This window comes from Pseudorasbora parva, chromosome 7, assembly GCF_024679245.1.
Source record: "Pseudorasbora parva isolate DD20220531a chromosome 7, ASM2467924v1, whole genome shotgun sequence".
NCBI classification, from domain to species: domain Eukaryota; kingdom Metazoa; phylum Chordata; class Actinopteri; order Cypriniformes; family Gobionidae; genus Pseudorasbora; species Pseudorasbora parva.
This window is the reverse complement of record NC_090178.1, coordinates 49,510,969-49,533,827: the sequence shown is the minus strand read 5'-3', so window position 1 is coordinate 49,533,827 and position 22,859 is coordinate 49,510,969. Positions and strand designations below refer to the sequence as shown.

Below are 22,859 nucleotides of genomic sequence, written 5' to 3'. Positions count from 1 at the left end.
AGCGCCAAATTGTGACGGCTAGACGACTAGACGGGTCAGAGCATCTCCAATACTGCAGCTCTTGTGGGCTGTTCCTGGTCTGCAGTGGTCAGTATCTATCAAAAGTGCTCCAAGGAAGGAACAGTGGAGAACCGGCCACAGGGTCATGGGCGGCCAAGGCTCATTGATGCACGTGGGGAGCGAAGGCTGGCCCGTGGGGTCCGATCAAACAGACGAGCTACTGGAGCTCAAACTGCTCCAGAAGTTAATGCTGGTTCTGATAGAAAGCTGTCAGAATACACAGAGCAGCTCAGTTGCGTATGGGGCGGCATAGCCGCTGACCAGTCAGGGTGACCATGCTGACCCCTGACCCCGCCGAAAGCACCAACAGTGGCACGTGAGCATCAGAAGTTCTGATGCTCACGTGCCACTGTTGGTGCTTTCGGAGGTAATTTCTGAATCCAGTTCTGATGCAGAACTGGACCCCGGAGCAATGGAAGAAGGTGGCCTGGTCTGAGGAATCACGTGTTCTTCTACATCACGTGGATGGCCGGGGTGTGTGTGTGTGGCTTACCTGAGGAACACATGGCCCCAGGATGCACTATGGGAAGAAGGCGAGCCGGTGGAGGCAGTGTGATGCTTTAAGCAATGTTCTGCTGAGAAACCTTAGGTCCTCCATCCATACGGATGTCACTTTGACACGCTCCACCTACCTAAGCATTGCTGAGGACCATGTACGCCCTTTCATGGAAATGGTATTCTGGTGGCTGTGGCTCTTTCAGCATTAAGAGATGCGCTTGTTGTCATCTGTTGCCAGGATGTGGAGGTTGGTCGGTGTGTGGTATTAGTCCCGCCTCTCCTCCACTGCGACTGGACGCTTGAGAGTGACAGTGATGAGCACTGCATTTTGCCCAAACATTATTCAATTCTCGGCCAGTAAAAAACAGCATTGAATGTGAAACCGTGCAGTGCGGAGGTTCAAGAGGACGCCTGCTTCCCCGGCCTTGCTGTAGGTCATGGTAATTGCCGTCCCTCAAACTGCTACACTACCTGACTCCTGAGTCTCTTCCTTCAGTCCTGCTTAAACCATGCATGGTCTAACATCTGCTCTAACGATAGATTCTTGCATTGATATTTGTCCAGACTCGTCTTTATCAGATCTTGGCATTCTGTGCGAGTTTTCAAAGAGGAAAGAGCTGGTTAGTCATGTATGCCCTTTATGAACATGAATGTTGTCCTGTATGAAAATAGCTTCTAAAATGCATGGTATTTAGTACTGTATAGTATTCATAGTATTATCGTCATAAGTACCCAATTTGTCAATACAGTAGATATGCATTGATCATTTTAGGTGTTCCATCTATACAAATACTTTATGATTAGTTGACTCCCAGTGGCCTGTTGCACAAAGCTGGTTTCAGTTGCTACCCAGGTAAGTTCGAGATTAGTTTGAGCAAACTCTGGTTTTTCGGGCTCAAGAAGGTGGACTGGTTTTTATCAGTGTTGGTAACTTACACTACACGGCTAACCTGAGCTGGTTTTATTCTGGGTTAGAGATCGCAAGCCCAAACTGGACCAATCAGCTGCAAGTAAAGATGCAAAAAAGCCACACCCCTTATTTATACTGAAAAGTTTTTACTGAGTTTTGAGAAAGGGTTGAATTGATCTAAACCAGGTTGGATTTATCTGGTTTGTCAACTCTAAACCTACTCTGAAATTCAGTTTGTTCGGCTAGCTTCATGCAACAGGCCTCAGGAATTGTACCATGGCTTATGTGTGTTTAACAGTGTTATTGTCGCTGTGTGCTGTGGTCTCACCTTTGGATAAACTTGGACGCAGTGGATCAAGTTTACCAGACTGCAGAACACTTAAAGACTGGTCTCCGCTCACTATCTCTAAAAGCACTCTACCCAGAGACCAGACTGTCGATTCGACCACCCATTCATGACCTGAGTTTAAAGCAAGAGATCATTTCATTTGCTAAAGCCATCTGAGCCATTACTCTACTTTTAGGAAGCGTTCACACTTGTCATGTTTGGTTCGATTAAAACGAACCCTGGTGCGATTGCTCGGTTAGTGCGGTTCATTTGAACATATGTGAACGTCGCCATCCGAACCCTGGTGCTCACCAAACAAGCGGACCGAGGCCGCTAAAAAGATGGGTCTCGATCCACTTCTAAACGAACTCTGGTGCGGTTCGATTGATATATGAACGCAAAATGGACCAAAGACTTGTAAACGAACCAAAAACAGGACGTGATGTCACAAGATGCGTCGCATAGTCGGCTGATTTGACGACGCGGAAAGATCGGTGTATCCAAAATGAGTATAACGTTAACATTAGAGGGCAAACGTGGAGCAACAAGGAGATAAGAGCCTCATCAATATTTGGTCCGAGGAGCATGTTTCAAAAATGTTAGAAAAAACACAAAAAACCAAACCTGGTTCTTCTCATTAAAGGACCCGTGTTGCCCATTTGTCGGTACAGACGACAGAACAGCCGTCTATTTTCTGCACAACGGAGGAAATCCTGGAGCTGCTTTGAATGTTTTGAACATTTTATGAGCTCTTCATGAGTTCTCAGCGGGTAAATAATGCCATATGTACACGCATAAAATGATGGCGTTTAATCCGGCACACAGCGTTGTTTTGAATGTTCGGTAAGCGAGCTCCTACGTCATATAAGCCGACCAATCAGGTTGTAAAAGTCACCCTATGCCTTTGGTTCGGTAACTTTAGGTTCGCTGCTAAAAATGCCAGTGTGAACACCAAGCGGACCAGGACTATATGTTTTGTTTTTGTTTTTTGGTCGGGACCAAACTAACCAAATTAACTGAACTACAAGTGTGAACGCACCCTTAGATTACATTTAAGAGTCTATAAAACTAAAATGGCATCTAATCCAACACATGACATATTATGGCTAAGTCAACTCACCTTTACTGGTCTTAAAAAATTCACTGCAGCCAAAGTCAATGAATTTGAGCTGCAGTGTCTCAGTGTTGACCAGGATGTTGTCCGTCTTGATGTCTTTGTGGTAGACGCCCCGGTCAATGCAGAATTTGGCTGCAAGCACTGCTTGGCGCATTAATCCACGTGCCACAGTTTCATCCAGGAAACCTCCTTTGCGCACGGCGAATCTGAGCAAGGTCTCGCACGGATGTGGATACTCCATTATAAGGACGTAATGTCTCGGCTCATCAAACCAATCCAACATTTGTACGACATGGGGGCTTTTTGGAGGTTTGCGCATCAGCAGATTCACAGCCACTTCGGCAAGCAGAGGTTTGGTAGACCCTGGCTAAAGAAACATGTTTGACAAAATATTAGCTGTAACTGTTCACTTTTATATTGAAACAGCAGAGTCTACAAGTCTGAAACCACTTCTATTTGGTAAATTAACTTATTACATGGCTCGCAAAGTTGCTAGCCCGTCGTCCCGGGGCAAATGTGTTTTCCAGTCAGGCTACCAAAACGTACCGGCCCGACGGGATATCTTAAATAGTGAAATAACATTCCTTTCAAGTCTTTGAGGTCCAAGTCCAAGTCCAGTTTCAAGTCTTTAGGGTCAAAGTCCAAGTCAAGTCTCAAGTCTTTAGGGTCTAAGTCAAGTCTCAAATCTCTGAGGTCCCAGTCCAAGTCAAGGCTCAAGTCTTTAGGGTCTAAGTTTAAGTCAAGTTTCAATTCTTTAGGGTCAAAGTCCAAGTCAAGTATCTAGTCTCTGAGGTTCAAGTCAAGTCTCAAGTCTCAAAGTCTATGAGGTCCAAGTCAAGGCTCAACTCTTTGAGGTCCAAGTCAAGTCTAAAGTCACTGAGGTCCAAGTCAAGTCTCAAGTCTTTAGATCCAAGTCAAATCTCTGAGGTCCAAGTCAAGTCTCAAGTCTTTGAGGTACAAGTCAAGTCTCAAGTCTTTGAGGTCCAAGTCAAGTCTCAAGTCTTTAGGTCCAAGTCAAGTCTCAAGTCTTTGAGGTCCAAGTCAAGTCTCAAATCTCTGAGGTTCAAGTCAAGTCTCAAGTCTTTGAGGTCCAAGTCAAGTCTCAAGTCTTTGAGGTACAAGTCAAGTCTCAAATCTCTGAGGTTCAAGTCAAGTCTCAAGTCTTTGAGGTCCAAGTCAAGTCTCAAGTCTTTGAGGTACAAGTCAAGTCTCAAGTCTTTGAGGTACAAGTCAAGTCTCAAGTCTTTGAGGTACAAGTCAAGTCTCAAATCTCTGAGGTTCAAGTCAAGTCTCAAGTCTTTGAGGTACAAGTCAAGTCTCAAGTCTTTGAGGTACAAGTCAAGTCTCAAATCTCTGAGGTTCAAGTCAAGTCTCAAGTCTTTGAGGTCCAAGTCAAGTCTCAAGTCTTTGAGGTACAAGTCAAGTCTCAAGTCTTTGAGGTACAAGTCAAGTCTCAAGTCTTTGAGGTCCAAGTCAAGTCTCAAATCTCTGAGGTTCAAGTCAAATCTCTGAGGTCCAAGTCAAGTCTCAAGTCTTTGAGGTACAAGTCAAGTCTCAAGTCTTTGAGGTACAAGTCAAGTCTCAAATCTCTGAGGTTCAAGTCAAGTCTCAAGTCTTTGAGGTACAAGTCAAGTCTCAAGGCTGAGGTCCAAGTCAAGTCTCAAATCTCTGAGGTTCAAGTCAAGTCTCAAGTCTTTGAGGTCCAAGTCAAGTCTCAAGTCTTTGAGGTACAAGTCAAGTCTCAAATCTCTGAGGTTCAAGTCAAGTCTCAAGTCTTTGAGCTCCAAGTCAAGTCTCAAGTCTTTGAGGTCCAAGTCAAGTCTCAAGTCTTTGAGGTACAAGTCAAGTCTCAAGTCTTTGAGGTACAAGTCAAGTCTCAAGTCTTTGAGGTCCAAGTCAAGTCTCAAATCTCTGAGGTTCAAGTCAAGTCTCAAGTCTTTGAGGCATAATAACAGGGTATCTGCAGGTTTCACCAAGTCAAATTTAAGACTTTTTAAGACCTTTTTAAGACCATTATGAATAAAATGTAAGACCTATTTTGCGCAATAAAAGAAACATGCATAGGAAATGCAGAATCACTCAATTACTTAAACTTATATTATTTAATTTATTTAAATTTAACAAAGCATTAGTAAACTTATTGTTCATAGCTCAATCCCACCAGGATTAGCATAATATATATATATATATTTTTTTTTATTTTTTTATTTTTATTTTTTTTGACCAAAGCTATTATTTTTTGTTGTGGTCACTTCCATAAATTTGCAAACATTTTTATTTTTTTCATAATTAGGATGCAACATTAACCATATTATTATGTTAGATGCACAATAGTCACACATGGCAACAAAACTAACAAAATGCATGACTCTTCTTAGGTAGGCCTATTACAAAAACAAAAAAGGCTGGTCCAGTGGTGTGCTATTGGGGTGGGAAATATGACCAACATCTTAAAAGTAAACCACAATAAGCAATTGCTTAATATAAGTAAAAAGTTTTCAAGTAATTACTTAATCAAGAAATTGGTCAGTAATAAAATATATACTTATAAACAAATGACAATAGGACAAATAAATACAACAAAGATGCATATCTACAAAGAGGAACACTTCACCATTTTTAGAAATAGGGCTTATTCAACTTCTTTAGACATTTAGATGTGTGGGCAAATGCATTTGTCTCAGTGCATGCATTGTCTTAGTTTGGCAGGGTCGCCGCTAGCTTAGCTTAAAATGCATTTCCCCACATATCTAAATGTAGCAAAGTAGCAACGTTGAATAAGCCCTATTTCTAAAAAAAACTCTAAAGAGTGTTCCTTTAAAGGGATCCCATGGTGTTGAGACTTGTATGGCTTAATATAACATAAATGATGTCTCTTACTGAATTATGTGGTAGAAAACCCATGAAAGATCTACGTTATTTAAAAAATCGATTTTATATTTGGACCATGGGCGGCGCCATTTTGTTTGCGGTCTAGGTTGATGACGTAGAATGGTTGAACTCCTCAATCAGCTGGCGTTACCCGTTGCTATTTTTACCACAACGCAACTCGAAAATTGTTTCAGAGTTAAACAAAACAAATGAATTGCTTTGTAATTGTACTTAAAACACACTCAAACATACATGTGCACACAAACTCACCTACACAAGTCACAAACAGATCGGCGGGCGCGCACACACACACCTGACTGCTCTGTCTCAATCGCATGCATCATCACCAAAACATCCTGCCTCTCTTCCTCACGTTACTTTATCCCATCGTCCTACCTAGATATTTCCCTCTGCTGGTCACATTAGGCATTATAGTTAATCTACTATCAACAGTCTATCTAGGGAACAGGATGTGTTGAACAGGATATCAACACAGGGAATAGATTGAGGGTTATGTATGCGCGCGCAGTGCGTGCGTGTGTGTGTGTGTTCGCGCCGATCTGTTGTGTGTGTGTGTTCGCGCCGATCTGTTGGGGGGGGTGTGTGTGTGTGTGTGTGTGTTCGCGCCGATCTGTTGGGGTGTGTGTGAGAGTCTGTGTGAGAGAGAGAGTTTGTGTGCACATGTATGTTTGAGTGCGTGAAGTCGGACAGCTGTTTGTAAATCGGCTTTACTCGTTATTGCGGTGAACGTGAGACTGAATGACTGCACTCGAACATGTCCACTATGATGTCAGACAACACTACAAATGTCCGTCCCTTCAAATAATGCCCTATTTAAGGGTATAGGGTCGATTTCAGATTCAGCCCCTGTCGTGGAGACTGAGCAGCCCAACATCTCGATTGAGACAGAGCCTGTCGTGTGCGCGCCCGCCGATCTGTTTGTGACTTGTGTAGGTGAGTTTGTGTGCACATGTATGTTTGAGTGTGTTTTAAGTATAATTACAAAGGAATTCATTGGTTTTGTTTAACTCTGAAACAATTTTCGAGTTGCGTTGTGGTAAAAATAGCTACGGGTAATGCCAGCTGATTGAGGAGTTCAACCACTCTACGTCATCAACCTAGAACGCAAACAAAATGGCGCCGCCCATGGTCCAAATATAAAATCGATTTTTAAAATAACGTAGATCTTTCATGGGTTTTCTACTACATAATTCAGTAAGAGACATCATTTATGTTATATTAAGCCATACAAGTCTCAACACCAGGGGATCCCTTTAAGTGTAAGTGCTGTTTTCCCCGTTTGTGCTGTTCTTAAGATATTAGTTTGCTTTCAATTTGAGAACTTACTAATGCGCAGATCCAGTGCTTACTGACACGTCCCTTTTTAAACTTTTTAACTCAAATCAGGATATAGTCATATGCATAATCTGTATTTTTGATCGTTCAAGAGTAACGTTAGGCTAATGATCTCTGAGCATAGATGAGCATAAAATCTCTCATTAATTGAGCATAGAAATAACACATTCAATACACTCGCGCGAGCGCTGACAGGAAGCAAACACGCAGCCTGACATCGGAGTTCAGAGTTTACATCACTGTTATTAACTCTTTTTAGTGCAATCGGGTATATTATACTTTTATTTGGTCATTATGCAAGATGGTGAGAAAGATTCGCCTTCGCATTCACGATTGCTGCAAGAACTGTCACTCACTCAGCTGAAGAATAAAATCCGTTTGATGCGTCTGTCTGTGGGGTACGATCAAGCCTGCAGTCTCCCTCTCATTTACTGAAGCTTTCGCGCCTCGATCGCCCCCCGGTGGCCGGTCCCAGTATAGCCGCCCCTCTGTGTTTTCTAATGGACGCGAGGCAAACTAAATAATAAAATTACACTTCAAAAATGTTTCCCCAACGTTAGTTTATGTCACTGAAGGCAGTTATAATCACGATGATTTCATTTCAGGTGTTCGTTTTAAAAATAAGTTTACTTTGAGTTAGTTATTTGATGCTATAAAAACAGGGGGTGGGACGTCATGATTGACAGCTGAGACTGACGGCTTCTCTGAGTGAAGTTGTCACTGAGGCACTAACGGACTTTTTTCGAAATTTTTGGGAGCAGATTAGAGCTTTAGCTTTAATTTCTACATTTCCATAACTGTTTATTTCACACCAACATAATTAATTGTTCTGCATCTGCGAGAGTGTGGGCGGGCTTTTGATATCGCGACTGTACTTCCTGCTCTACTTCCTGCGCTCTACTGCGCAACTCCGGTCCCGAAATCGCTACTGCGCAGACTCGGTCCCAAGATGTCCGCGCCGTGTAAGGGCCCCTGAAAGCTTCAAATCTGCCAAGCGGAAACGGATGATGTCGAGTCGTCCATATTTTTTTACGGTCTATGGGTACGATCAGAAAGAGGCTCGTGCCAATAACACGAAAGCTGATTGGCTGCAATATAAGTGGCATGCTTGTCTAATTTGTAGTTGTAATAGAGCGAACAATAGTTGGTCTAGCGAAAGAAAGAACTACAATTACAAACACCACTGAACAAACACACACACACACACGTGCGCGTGTGCTGCGGGAGGCGAGGGCATTTCAATGAGGTAGCGTTACATGGATGTAGAAAAATTAAGACCTGTTTAACATTATTTAAGACAGAGAACGCAATGTTCTGCGAATTTAAGACTTTTAAAGGCCTTATATTTTGATTTTGAAATTTAAGACTTTTTAAGACTCCGCAGGGACCCTGAATAAACCACACAAAATACTACTTAAACCATTACTTTCAAACTTGTACAAAATTATACAATTTAGAACCACCACAAGGGGTGGGAAAGTGCTGTGTATTTTGAGCTATTTGAGTTGCCGTAGTCTGCTGTAGATCTCAAGCAATACTGGCTAATGTAGTCTTCCAGTGAGCATCGGCGGTAACAAAACCTGTGTATAGACGCGTTACAGTAAACAACATTTGTAAAGAACATTTCCATCTGTGCGTCTCGTACTTCTTGAACATTCTTGAACATTGCAAGGAAGCTCTGCTACTGTGATTTTTGATTGATAATTTGACTCCAATTGTCAAATTTTCTACGTGAAAAAAAACGTCATTTATTTAATTCTGGCTAGTTAAATTCTTCTCGAGTGCCTGCCCAAAGGGCTACTAGGGATTTGGAAATTTTGCAAGCCCATTTATCAGCGTGGCCATTTTTCAAAATTGGTTTATTTCTAGATTTTCTAATGTGGTCACAGACTGTTGGACCCAAAATGCATGTTAAACAAATTGCATATTGATGCATGCAAGTCTTGCCAACTTACCAATTCAATAAACTTGTCCCAGGAGCTCTTAGGTAGAAACTTGATAGCAACCTGCAAGACGGTTTTAAAACAGTTTTGATCAAAATCTGCAATGATCTTAGTTACATTTCCAAACATTTTGTGGTTAAAGCAAGAGTAGCTTACCTTCTGGCCATCAAATCTACGCGTCCCTTCATACACAATGCCAAAGCCTCCCCTTCCAAGTTCTTTTTTAACTTCATAAAAGGAAGAAATTGATCCTGAAAAAAACAACATTAGCTTATGATTCCTACATAACATGGCCGATTAGAATTATACTAATGCCAGTAGCATAAACATTTCCTAACTAGGCACACATGTGAATTAATGACCGCAGACTCACCTGTAGCTGGCCAAAAGCCAGATGGACCGGGGACAGGCTCTTCATCAATGGCACCTGGGACGGGTTTTGGCTCAGGATTGGCCAGACCCATGTCAGGTGTCAGTTCAAGACTGGATAAACTGGAAACATACGTTTCCTCGCAACTGGATGATCCCAGGACAGCTGATTCGGATGATCCTGAATCAAGCGTTAACTGTGAATCGAGGCTGACTGAACCTGACTGGGAATCATTTGGATTCGGCTCAGCCACTGGCACCAGATCGGATGGACCTGGGACTGGTGTCGGCTCCGGATCGTCTGGATAAGATTCAGATGTCCTCTTGTGATAATATGGAACTGGATAAGCTGACAGCCAAGAGAGGTTAACCCTTGGGTGAATGCTGCATTGATCTAGAGCTGTGAAATGGAAATAGAAAAGTTATTACAATCATGTAACGGCAAAATGTGATGGACTTGTAATAGCTTGTGATTGTGACAGTAGAGAATCCCAAAATCATTTTCATATTAATGGTTGTTTCTCTTTTTATTTTTGATGCAACCATGTCCCTGTTTGCCACTGTTCCCTTTATAAACATCACTACCCACACGAACAAATACCTTTTCAATAGTCTCTTAAAACTAAAATAAGAATAGTAAAATACATGCTAAATGTTGAATTTAATAACTAGACGGAACTGTCAAACAGCAGACTAGGGCAAAAATACCGCTATAGCAAAAATAATGACTTACCAACAGCTGGCGTTATCCCAGAATCGAGTGTGGATGGACCTGGGACAGGTGACGGGTCTGGATCGGCCGTATCCTGGCGAGCCACCGGCTCATCGGGAAACGATTCGGGGGCCATTTTGTTGCCCACTTGAAAGCGGCGGACGGAGCGCTTCACAGCCCTCCATCTTCTGCAGAGGAACGCACGGATGGTTTTCTTCCTCCATCTTTTTGTTTGGTTTTCACCAAACCATAAGTCAAATACTGAGGGAAGAACACAATTGTAAGGTGAGACAACTGGTAAAGTGGGACAATTAAGCCTCGTGCACGATTATCGCCGGCGCGGCATGTCTTTTTTTATGTTCATAACCAAGCGATTGTCACATGCAAATTTAGTCTGTGATAGTAGATGGTGCCTTGGATTCGATTGCACATTAAATATGATGGAAACTCACCATCAAATCCTATTTGAACTGCAATTCCTCACCATAACAACTATTATGGAGATTTGTTTAGCCGCTGTGGCGTTTGTCCTACATATAATAACGATGGTATATACAGCAATCCTTCAGTTAAATTGACTACTTTTTAATCCCTTTTTTACTACCTTCAGAATATTTTTTAAAACCATCACGACACTGAATTGAAAGTGTTAATCAGCGACCTTTCTATTATTTACACAGATTTTGACATATATAACATACAAAAAATAATAGATTTAGAATCGACACCAGGAGGAAATCTGGTATAAGTTATCACTCAGACACGGTAAAATACATCTCAACATTCACAAAGGTTGGTTAAGGAGAAGCATTACTGCACACACATTTGATTTAAATTAATAATTGGTAAATCAGCAATTTCACACACAACCCGTAACGGTACACGTACACGTTGAGGCATTAGTTTCGGCTTTTGTTCACACAGCGCTCGTCCCGGGTCGGACCCCGCAATGTTACTAGGTCCCCGACCCGGGTCGAATTCGGTAATCAATCCCGGGACGTGGTTGCTTTCACACAGAAGGCGACCCGGCAATGCTCCGGGAATATTGCGGGTCCGACGTGCAGCGTGAAAGGGGCTTTGGTGAGTGACCACAGGGTATAGCTAATTGTGGCTAAAGTTGTCTCCATGTTTATCACATTGCAGTATCTTTAATAAATCATAATTAGCAATATTGTTGTCGACTTTGCTGTTTTTCAACTATCCATGTAGATTGTCACCATCTATGCCAGCAATATGTGTCTTAAAATAATTAATTTAGATCCCAGATTTTAAATGAATGTTGTAGGTTGTAGGCTATAGCTTACATCTGTGACGGACAGATAGGGGGAGACATTCTGTGCATTTCTACACAACATAGTTTATCGTGAAATTTTGTAGAAATTGCTAGCTGATGTTTAATCAGTAACTGCTTTTAGACCTCGGTGTCTGCATGTTCTGCTTCTGCAGATGTCAAGCGTTTGGGCCGTATATCTGAACGACATAACCGGACAGCTGGAATGCCGAGCTTAGTCGGCTGTTATACTACTCACCTCTTAGTATTTCTGACGGACGTAATGTAAATGAGCTCACATGTACTGTGGAGTACGTGTGTGAAAGCAGTTAGTCTTTCGGCTAGGACGGGGATATGCTGTTCATGTAAATACAGTCATTGTAACAAGGATATTTTATTGATTCACCAATGTGACTAGAGAATTCACCACTGTGACAACTCAAACCTACTATAACTATAATTACGATTAGGGATGCACCGATCCGATACTCGGGATCGGTATCGGCTCTGATCTGCCATTATTTGCCGGATCGGGTATCGGACAGACAGGACCGATCCAAATTCGATACTGTGCGCATAATATTCTGTGTTATTGTTAAGCCCCAGCGCCCCACAAAAGGCACAAAAACCTTATAAAGCATCAACGATTCATGCACTATATTATAAGTGTTCTGAAGCCTTTCCATCGTTTAATGCGAGTACAGATTAGTTCAGGTCAATGCTTCCCTCCACTGCGGCTGTCAGTCACTCTCCATTCAGCTTTAAACTGTCGCGTTCGGTTACGACACTCAACACGATGAAACTTTCCAAGATTATTTATTGTTTCTGTTATTATGCTTGATCTGTAGATAACGCTCTAACGTTATGGTTTCTCAAAAAAATGGCTATCTGCTGGCGTTTATTGCTGTAAACCGTGTTACTTTCTACCGGGTGTCAGTTAGATCACAACACTGGACTAGTTATTATATTGTTTTTCACACACAGTAACTGAAATGCTAAACTGTTAAAATAAACGGCTTATAAGAATACTGCATAGATATACTACGCGTCTATATCTTGTTTTAAACTTCTCGATGCGGACGGAGCGCGGCGCGCTCCGTGTTGCTTCAAGCGCATCATCCTGCACACGGGATGCGCATAAGCGCTTTGTGCCGCTCTGTATTATGCTACTGTTGCGCTATGAAAGCCTTATTAATAGCCTTTCTTGTTCTGCTCTATCTATATGTTGCTGCCTCATTAAAAAAATGCATTATACATTTAAAATAAATGCAATTTCTTAGTATATAGGCCCTATTTCTATAAATATATTTACTTGTTTTTCATGAATATATTTTGTGTAACATATTTTACCAGATTTACAGCTACAGTTATTCACTTTTGTGGTTTCCTTTATTTTTTCCCAACTAAATGTTTAGATTTTATACAACTATTGTGCACTCGTGATTTTATAACTTTTGCTGCTGTATTATTCACTAATCTCATTTATTCAATTCTACACACTAAGGCTTAGAAATTCTACATAGACAAAACTGCATTGGTATCGGATCGGTTTAGTATCGTTATCGACCGATATTCAACATTTTTAATATCGGATCGGATCGGTTCTGGAAAAATGGTATCGGTGCATCCCTAATTACGATAACGACAATCTCTATTTTCTGTTTCCACCTCTCAGACTCCGTAAACCACACTGAGAGCCAGGGCTGCAGCGCCTGTGTTTCGCCTGTCGTTGTGTCATATGACGCGTTCTCTGGGAAAAGGCGGGTTTTTGGAGCGTAGCTTAGAACAGGCACTTTTTTTCTTAATTTCTGCCCGTGGGTGTTGTAAAACACATGCATTCTTATGTATGTCTTTTTAACTTTACATTTTCATACAATATTCTGTATAAATTAAGTTATAAAATTAAATTGAAAGATGGCCTTTTAAAGGGACAGCAGTTATTCAAAGTCAAACTACAAAAACACAAACGTTCACACTGCTCTTGAATGATCAACGTGTGTAACTTTAATGGTTTTATATGAAACTATTTAATTTTTTACAAAAAACATTATCCAATGTTATTTTAAATTTAATTAGCCTACTTTGCGTTTTTTATTCAGTTTCTTACCTGAATGTTAGACCTACCGAAAAAATAAAGCAGTCTATTTCATCTGTATCTTTTATTCTTTTGCATTTATTTGTGCTATTTTTTGTTATATGTTTATTTGTTCTTATTTTATTATTGTTTAGTCGTCTTCTTTAATTCAATTAACCATTCGAAATCAAGCTTACTTGTGCTGTGTGTAAGCTATTGCAACACAATTACCCGTTGTAAAAAATAAATTGAGTTAGCAAATATTTGTGAGAATTTTAATAGTAATTGATCAATGTTTATATATGAGAAAAAGCTTAAAAGCTTTATCATATAAAGTGATCTCTTCAGAAGAAATTTTTGATTGCCTAGACTTTCAAAAGACAGACAAAAAAAATAATTATATAAAAAATATCTAATTGACAATATAAAGCCATCAGTTTTTGGTGGAGGAACTCACAGATGCTTTTCTTCTGTTTCGGTAAAAACATCACCACAAGAAAGGTGAGACAAGATTGTTAGGCGAGACAACTGGTAAAGTTGGACAATTAAGCTTAATCTTCTGAAAAAGCACAAATGCTTAATAATTAGGCACAAATGTGAAATGGTAGTATGAGCCACAGACTCACCAAAAGCTGGCCCTAAACCAGATGGACCTGGGATCCCAGAATCCAGTGCGGATGGACCCGGGACAGAAGATGGCTCTGGATCAGCCGGATCCACTTCAGGTGTCAGCTCGATAATAGAAAAGCTTGATACAGGTGACGGCTCCGGACTGGATTCATCCAAAAGAGGCATCAACTCCATGATGGATGGACCCGGGACAGAAGACGGCTCTGGATCGGCCGGATCCACTTCAGGTGTCAGCTCGTTAATACAAAAGCTTGATACAGGTGACGGCTCCAGACTGGATTCATCCAAAAGAGGCATCAACTCCATGATGGATGGACCTGGGACAGGAGACAGCTCTGGATCGCTCTCAGATATATCCGAGACTGACAGAAGTTTCAGACTGCATAAATCTGAGTCTGACGACAGCTCTGGACTGGATATATCCGAGACTGACAGAAGTTTCAGACTGCATAAATCTGAGTCTGACGACAGCTCTGGATCGCTCTCAGATATATCCGAGACTGACGGAAGATCCAGACTGCATAAATCTGAATCTGACGACAGCTCTGGACTGGATAAATCTTCTGAGTCTGACGGAAGCTCCAGATCGGGCGTATCGGCATTGACACCAGATGGACACGGATCGGCTTTATCTTCCTCATCAGAACAGAAGATGTGACGCTTTATAGCATTCCCTATTATCTGCCGCAACACACGAGGCATGCCCTTCCTCTTCTTCCTTTTCTTTTGTTTTTCTAAAGAATGGTAAGACAAGATTGTTAGGTGAGACAATTGGTGGGACAGTTAAAGGGTTAGTTCAGCCATAAATGTAAATTGTGTCATTAATTCCTCCTGTGGTTGGCCAGCCGTCAGACCTCCGTTCATCTTCACACACAGATGAAGATATTAGTGTAGATATCCGATGGCTCAGAAAGGCCTTCATTGACACCAATGTCATTTCCTCTCTCAAGACCCATAAAGGCACTAAAGACGTCGTTACAAAGCCCATCTCACTACAGCGGCTCTACAATCATTGATGAAGAGGCCAGAATAGAGTTAGTGCGCAAAAAAATAAATAATGACTATACATTTTAGATACAATATTGACTGTTTTTGTTCTATTTCAGCAGTGAAAATAGTTCCAAATAAAATTCTAAACAGCAAAACCATAACGCGTCTCAGAGCAACAGTGTGTGTTACTGAATGATTCAGTGTTTGAATGAATCAGCTGAATCAAAGATTCAATGACCTGTTCATAAATGAATGCCTCATTCTTGAATGCATCAGCGGTTTGAATGAATTATTCGAACGAATCGACTCAATGAGCAACTCATTAAGACTCACCTGCTGCCACCTACAGGTGGTTTAGTTTCATGTTCAAACATTCTTTCCAACATTTCTTATTTGTTTTATTCAAAAATACAACTCAAAACACAATTTAATTCAGCTGTAATTTTTCAGTGTAGGGTTGGGCATCGAGAACCGGTTCTAACTTGGAACCGTTTAAAAAATAACGATTCCATTGTAATCATCTAGAAAATTTGTTTTCGGTTCCAATCATCATCTTTCTTTATTATTGTCAGCACTACCTCGAACTAAAGCGGCGTCTCTTCAGAGCTGTCATTTTCTTAAATGAGCCGCGGCAATGTTTCAAATAAGCTTCTAACGCTGGACAAACGCCTTTATTTTCAACGCGATCACCTTGACCAAACCATTTCGAAACTAAGGAGCCATTTGTCCTTTTAAAAAAAATTTCATTGCCATTCCAGAGCAGTGAGTTTCATTAAAGTTCATCAAACAACAAGACAAAGAGAAACTCAGAGACAGCAGCAGTTTGTTTGACTGCTTTCACTTTAAGAGCGAATACACAGAGAGGGCAACATGCAGTAAGACAAACGTTAACGTTCACTCGCGAGTCACGACGGGGTTTACGTGCATACTCGTCAAGAGTAGACGGTAATTTAGTGCATATGTTTTGTGTGTATTTGACCATTGCAGCGCAATTTGTACTCGCAAGATTTTTGTGAGATGGGCTGTGTGTGTGTCAGGTGTGTGTGTGTTAGATTACGGTCTCTTGGAGAGCGTGCGAGTGCTGAGTGAACACTGCCAATACTTAACAATAAATTCAAATGATAAACTTGCACGATTGTTTAAGTGGCAAATCCTGTGTCAACTGTGCAGCTCGGTTTTAGTTGCAGATGCGATGCGCTGAAATGAAGCCATTTGAGAGAGAGAGAGAGAGAGAGAGAGAGAGAGAGAGAGAGAGAGAGAGAGAGCATGCGGTGATTCACTCGCTCTGTTTGTGAACTTAGGTCTCAAAGAAAGTTTTCAAATGACTTCGTAAGTTTTTTAATACAGAATATGAATTGTACCTCACCTTCAGCATTATAATTATTTTACCTGCACCAGAAAGAGAATGAGACTGTGCCGCTGCATGTCATGCCCTCGCTCTCACTCACTTTGTGTCGTCAGCATTAGATCGGTTTATGAGATCGGCCTTTTTAGAGGCCGCCGATCAATCATCCCAAACCGATTATCGGCCGATTGAGATCAGTTGCCGATCGATCGGAGCACCCCTACTTACTGCCAACCGAAATCCATTAAAAAAAGACGCCTCTCGCTGTAAAAAAAGCACTCTGTGATCGGCCTCTTAAAGCTTAATCGTTTGAAAAGCATAAATGCTGAATAATTAGGTATAATGAAAGTACTGACAGTAGAATAATAATGACCAGACTCACCAAAAGCTGGCCCTAAACCAGATGGACCTGGGATCCCAGAATCCAGTGCGGATGAACTCGGGACAGGTGTCGGCTCCGGATCAGTCTGACGCATGAGATCTGCTGGATCAGGACGAGCCACCGGCTCATCGGCAAATGAATCTGGGGCCCCTTTGTTGTTAAAGCGGCGGACAGAACGCTTTACAGCCCTCCATTTTCGGCAGAAGAACACACTGATTTTTTTCTTCTGTTTCTCTAAAGAAAGGTAAAAAGATCACCACAAGAAAGGTAAGACAAGATTGTTAGGCGAGACAACTGGTAAAGTGGGACCCAATTAAGATTAATCGTCTGAAAAGCACAAATGCTTTAGCCTGGATGGCAGCCGAACTCAGCCCCTCCCACAACATTTGCGCTCGGTCAGTTCGGTCTGGACTTGATCCATTGAGGAGTAATTATGCCTGAATAGAAACTGACCAATGAAATCATCAGGGCGGGCTTTAATTACAGCCCAATGGAGCATCAGACTCATATTCTGCCTAGAATTTAGTATGATCACGTCAGGCTACAAATGCTTAATAATTAGGCACAAATGTGAAATGGCAGTATGAGCCACAGACTCACCAAAAGCTGGCCGTGCGGATGGACCCGGGACAGGTGATGGCTCCGGATCGGCCATATTGGCATTAACTGGCAGCTCGATATCAGATGGACACGGATCGGCTGATAACGGCCATTGAAGGCTGGATGAATCTGGCTGGTCATCCGTGGGATCACTGCATGCTTTATCGTCCGCATCGCAACAGAAGATGCGACGCTTTATAGCATTCCCTATCTGGCATAACCCACGAGGCATGCCTTTCCTCTCCTTCCTTTTCTTTTGTTTTTCTAAAGAACGGAAAGACAAGATTGTTAGGCGAGACAAGGCAAGGGAAGTTTATTTGTATAGCACATTTTCATACACAATGTCAATTCAAAGTGCTTTACATAAAAATGTATTTAAATAGTGATAACATGCATCAAAAATAAAAATATCATATGTTAAGGCCCTTTCGTACTGGACGTGATTTTGACGAGCGAATGATTCGAGCGATGGTTTTATTTTTTGATCAGCTGTGTGTGTAATGAGCGCTTCCACACGTGAACGCTAATGTGCTGAGGCGAAAAAAACGACATTTATTTTTTCCGTTTCAATGTCGTTTTATTTTTACTCTAGCGGAGACAAAAATCCTTTAAACAATCATATTCAAGGAAACAAAGGTGACGAAATGTCCAGTTGATGTCACGAGTTATTCACTCAACTTTAACCTTTGCCAGGTGTGGCGTTTCCCATGAGATTACAGCTGTCGGTCTAGTTAAAGCTGTGCACCTGCAGCTGAGTTTACAGACAGCAATAACTCAACCTGTTGATTTTTTTCTTGATTATGGAAAGTGAACGTGTTGCCATCAGTTCGTCTGTGGCACTGAAATGTTTGCTTTGTGACTGAACTGGAAACATCTGCTCCGGATCGATTGGTTCCTGAAGTGTGTGTTAGTCTCGTCAGATGCGCCGCTGTTTCGGGAGAAGATCCTCAAAGTGTCCCTCAGACTTTAGTGCAGAAGCGGCCATGATAAAGTTTTAGCTCCTGAACGAGATTAGCAGACTCCTCTTAAGACTCAGGTCTTTAAGACTGGCTGCACCCGAAACCTTCTTGTCGGTCTTTTTAATCAAATGTAAAGCTCGTCTTCACTGAATGAGGAAGTGTTCGTGTTTTCTCAGCTGTCGCCGCAAATGTTTAGGAATGTTGGAGCTCTGAAACGTCGCAAATTCGTGTCCCGGCTGATGTGAATGGTTTTCAAGCGAAATATTCGCATGTGAAATATTCGCTTATTCGCTTCGCTTTTTCGTTACGCGTTTGGTGTGAAAGGGCCTTAAGAATTAAAATAAAAACAAGGACAATTTAAATAGTTGTAAATAGAAATATTTTTTGTTTTTTTAAATGTAAACTATAATGGTGAGTAATAGTTCCCTAACTCCCTGATTCCAAATTCGGATACCCCTATCTGAGACAGGCGAGACAACTGGCAAAGTGGGACAGTTAAGCTTAACTGTCTGAAAATGCATAAATACTTCACCATTAAAAACAATATGACTAGGTATAATGAAAGTAATTAAGTAAAGCGGCTTAAATGTAAGGGACCTACGTACGGTGTGTGTGATGAGAACGGCTTATTCTTATGGTGCGTTCACACCAGATGCGAATGAAGCGACATGTTAAGTCAATGCAAAGACACGAATAGACGGGCGAATGACGCGATTGCCGTGAATTGAGCGTCTGACGTGGAAATTGTGCAAGTCAAAAAATCTGAACTTTGGCGGATATTTGCTTCCTGCTGTCACGTGGTGAAGTGACGGATGGGAAACCCAGAGAGTAATTTAAAAATACTACTGTTATTGTGTCACAAAATGTACTTTTAAGAGTTTTTCAGGCGAGAATGTAGTCGTTTAAAGCTCAAATCTGTGTTTATTTATTAAGAGAGCACCTATTTGAATATTTTATCTGGCGTTTTCGGATTTGTGAGATCCAATCGATCAGAGCTCATTATATAATGTTAGATTTTGTGTTACTGATTGTTTTGTAGTCAATGTTTGCGTTTTCCTGCAAACTTTTAATTTTGTCAGATACCTTAACCAAGTCTAGTATTTTATTTTTCACACATTTTAATATTAATATTTATATAATATATTTAACCTCTATGGTACAGCCATATGGCAACAATTCATTTCTACTCATTTACTTGTTATTCAGAAAAAGATACAAATTTAAAAAGTAGGCCTTAAGGTCGAGTTTTAAACTCTTTCCCCGAATTAACCTCATTTCTCATCATCTCTTCTCAAGAGGGATTTTTTTGCAGCATCTTTGATAAGTAAATTAGATATTTTTATCCACAAATTAACTCCGTCTAGCATAGTTTTACAGTAAATTGGGAATATATCAATGTTTCCATAAGCCAGCGCTGTACACAGTGGGATCACAGTCGTGTTTTACCCCATTAGTTTTTATACAATGTAGCATCAACAATATAATTGCAGTTATTTATTTATTTAAAGGGTTTATTATAGTATATTTGTGTTTATGTATACCATAATTATTCTTTTCAGAAAATGAATACAGCAATATTTTACGGAATGGGCAAGTTTGTCAAATTATAGGGAATTAAATTACAGAGATCTACTTATTTTTGGTTTACATGAGTCCCAAGTAGGCCTTTATTAATCTAGCTATTTCTAAAAGAAATGTGAATTTAAATTGAAAAGAAAATCATAATTTAATAGAAGAACTACTTTTTTGAAAACCTTTTTCCATTATGATACAGCAAGTATTTTCAAAAATGATTTTTGGTTTGTATGATTAAAGCTATTTCATAGAATACAAACTTATTTGAAATAATATTTCATGGTTAGAAAATAAATAGTTTTTTTATTTTTTAGGTATTAAAATAACCCCTCTGGACATCAGTTTTAGCCACTACTGTAAGTTATATATAACATTACAGACAGAAGCGACTAACAATCACAGAATTAGCAGCAAAGAAAAATAACCAGCATTATTGTTTACACACATGGAAAAAAGTTCAATTTTCACCCTTTATGACTATTATTAGTTATTAATCCCGTGTTATTTCTGCTCCAGTTGTGTGTGTGTGTGTGTGTGTGTGTGTGTGTGTGTGTGTGTGTGTGTGTGTGTGTGTATCTCTTACCCATCGGTCGGTACTCCTCAGCGGCGGGAAAAGCTTCGGGATCTGAAACTCCGGTTGGGTCGACGGCGCTTCCTCCAGCTGCCCGTGTGGAGCGGCTCATCAAACGATCAAACTTTCTGCGAGTGTGTTGGCCGTGTGGATAATATCGCTGTCAAACTTCCGTGTGTGTGTTGTCGTGTGGATATAATATAAAGCTGTACCGCTGTCAAACTCAAAGTTTCTGCTCAGGTGAGAGTCGTCGATTCTGACAGAACTAAAGCGACCGTTAGAAGCTTACAGCGCGCTCTGTGACGTAGTCTCTCCAGTGTGACGTCACAATCGATGCACTACTCTGGGCAATGTTTTTCTTTGCTGTTAATTCTGATTGTTAGTAGTTTTGGTCTAAATACACAATACATTAATGGCCAAAACTGATGTCCAGTGTTATTACCTCAAAATATGCATAACATCTAATTTTACGCATGGGACATATTATCTTCTAACCATGAAATAGTATTTCAAACAAGTTTGTATTACATTAGCTTCAATCATACAAACCAAAAAATGTTTTTGAAAAAAATGCAATGGAAAATGGTCCAAAAAAAGTGTTTTTTCTATAAAATTATGATTTTCTTTTCTATTTATTTCAGAAATTGATAGATGTATATGCTTGGGTCTCATTGAAACCACAAATAAGTAGATCTCTCTATAATTTAATCCCTATTGTTCCCTATGATTTGGCTAACCCTGCACTCTTCCTATTGCCCTTTAATTTTCTGAAAAGAAGAAATAATTATGTCACTTATACATAAACAACTATACTACAATAAACCCTTTAAATAAATAAATAACTGCAATTATATTGTTGATGCTACGTTGTATAAAAAACCCCAATGGGGTAAAACACGACTGTAATTCCACTGTGTACTGCGCTGGCTTATGGAAACATTGATATATTCCCAATTTACTGTAAAACTATGCTAGACGGAGTTAATTTGTGGATAAAAATATCTAATTTACTTTTCAAAGATGCAGCAAAAAAATCCCTCTTGAGAAGAGATGATGAAAAATGAGGTTAATTCAGGGAAAGAGACGTTCAAATGTCATGTGACTTAAAAACAGCACATCATTGGCTACCTCAAGGCCTGCCCTTTTAATTCTTTTTTTTTTCTGAATAAAAAGGAAATGAGTAGAAATTAATTGGAAATGAGTAGAAATGAATTAATCTCTTTACCATAGAGGGTTAAATATATATTTTTTATATTAATTATTAATATTATATATGTGACCCGTCACAGAAACCAGGAACACAAGTCAGCAGCTCTACTTTCGAGCAAAATGAGAAAAAAGCTTTTATTTTTATTTTTATATATGATTTTTGCTTTTTAGCTGAAATCACGAAGAAGCCTCTCCTTGTTTGAGATAGCAGTATTGGTATCAGAGCCGACCTTTCCATTAGGCAATATAGGTGGTCGCCTAGGGCCCCGCCTTATCTTGGGGTCCCTCTCAATCTTAACATAATTTTTTTTTTTACTCCAACGGTATGCCGTTATTTCCCTGTCAAATGTCTAAAGCGCATTATTGCAGCGCGAAAGTACAACCCCAAATCAGAAAAAGTTGGGACAGTATGGAATGTGCAAATAAAATAAAAAAGAAGTGATTTCTAAAATAACTTTGACTTGTATTTCATTGCAGACAACATGAACACAAAATATTTCATGTTTTGTCTGGTCAACTTCATGTCATCTGTAAATATGCATCCTTTCCTGTCATTCAGACCTGCAACACATTTCAAAAAAAGTTGGGACAGTAAAGCATTTACCACTTTGTAATGTTGCCATTCCTTTTCACAACACTTAAAAGACGTTTAGGGACTGAAGACACCAAGTGATGAAGTGTTTCAGGTGTAATTTTGTCCCATTCTTCCTGCAAACAAGTCTTAAGGTGGGCAACAGTGCGGGGTCTTCGTTGTCGCATTTTGCGCTTCAAAATGCGCCACACATTCTCTATTGGAGACCGGTCGGGACTGCAGGCAGGCCAGTCAAGTACCCTTACCCTCTTCCTCCACAGCCAGGACTTTGTAATGTGTGCAGAATGTGGTTTTGCATTGTCTTGTTGAAATATGCATGGACGTCCCTGGAAAAGATATCTTCTTGAAGGCAGCATATTATGCTCCAAAATCTCTACTTTTCAGCATTAATGGTGCCTTCACAGAAGTGCAAGTTACCTTTGCCAAGGGCACTGACACAACCCCATACCATGACAGACCCTGGCTTTTGGACTTGTTGCTGGAAACAGTCTGGATGAT

The 22,859-nt window shown here is 40.5% G+C and overlaps 1 protein-coding gene across 1 annotated transcript; it reads right to left on the bottom strand.

Moving 5' to 3' along the window:
* Positions 1-303: 303 nt before the first annotated feature.
* Positions 304-20,809, bottom strand: LOC137083904 (uncharacterized). Its single transcript, XM_067449846.1, has 11 exons — positions 20,573-20,809; positions 17,456-17,719; positions 16,856-17,089; positions 14,135-14,872; positions 10,186-10,425; positions 9,457-9,852; positions 9,240-9,334; positions 9,096-9,146; positions 2,917-3,280; positions 1,797-1,928; positions 304-1,148 (listed from the first exon to the last, which is right to left on the bottom strand). Exons 1-11 carry the CDS (start codon positions 20,670-20,672, stop codon positions 1,051-1,053), a joined length of 2,712 nt encoding a protein of 903 aa, XP_067305947.1. The 5' UTR covers positions 20,673-20,809; the 3' UTR covers positions 304-1,050.
* Between the last annotated feature and the right edge of the window lie 2,050 nt (positions 20,810-22,859).

Excerpts from the sequence above, each read along its gene's own strand:
- LOC137083904 (XM_067449846.1), bottom strand. The coding sequence starts at position 20,672 with ATGAGCCGCTCCACACGGGCAGCTGGAGGAAGCGCCGTCGACCCAACC. Across the intron at positions 17,090-17,455 it reads ATCCGCACGGCCAGCTTTTG|AGAAACAGAAGAAAAAAATC; the intron begins GTGAGTCTGTGG and ends ACCTTTCTTTAG. Across the intron at positions 9,853-10,185 it reads TGGGATAACGCCAGCTGTTG|CTCTAGATCAATGCAGCATT; the intron begins GTAAGTCATTAT and ends TCCATTTCACAG.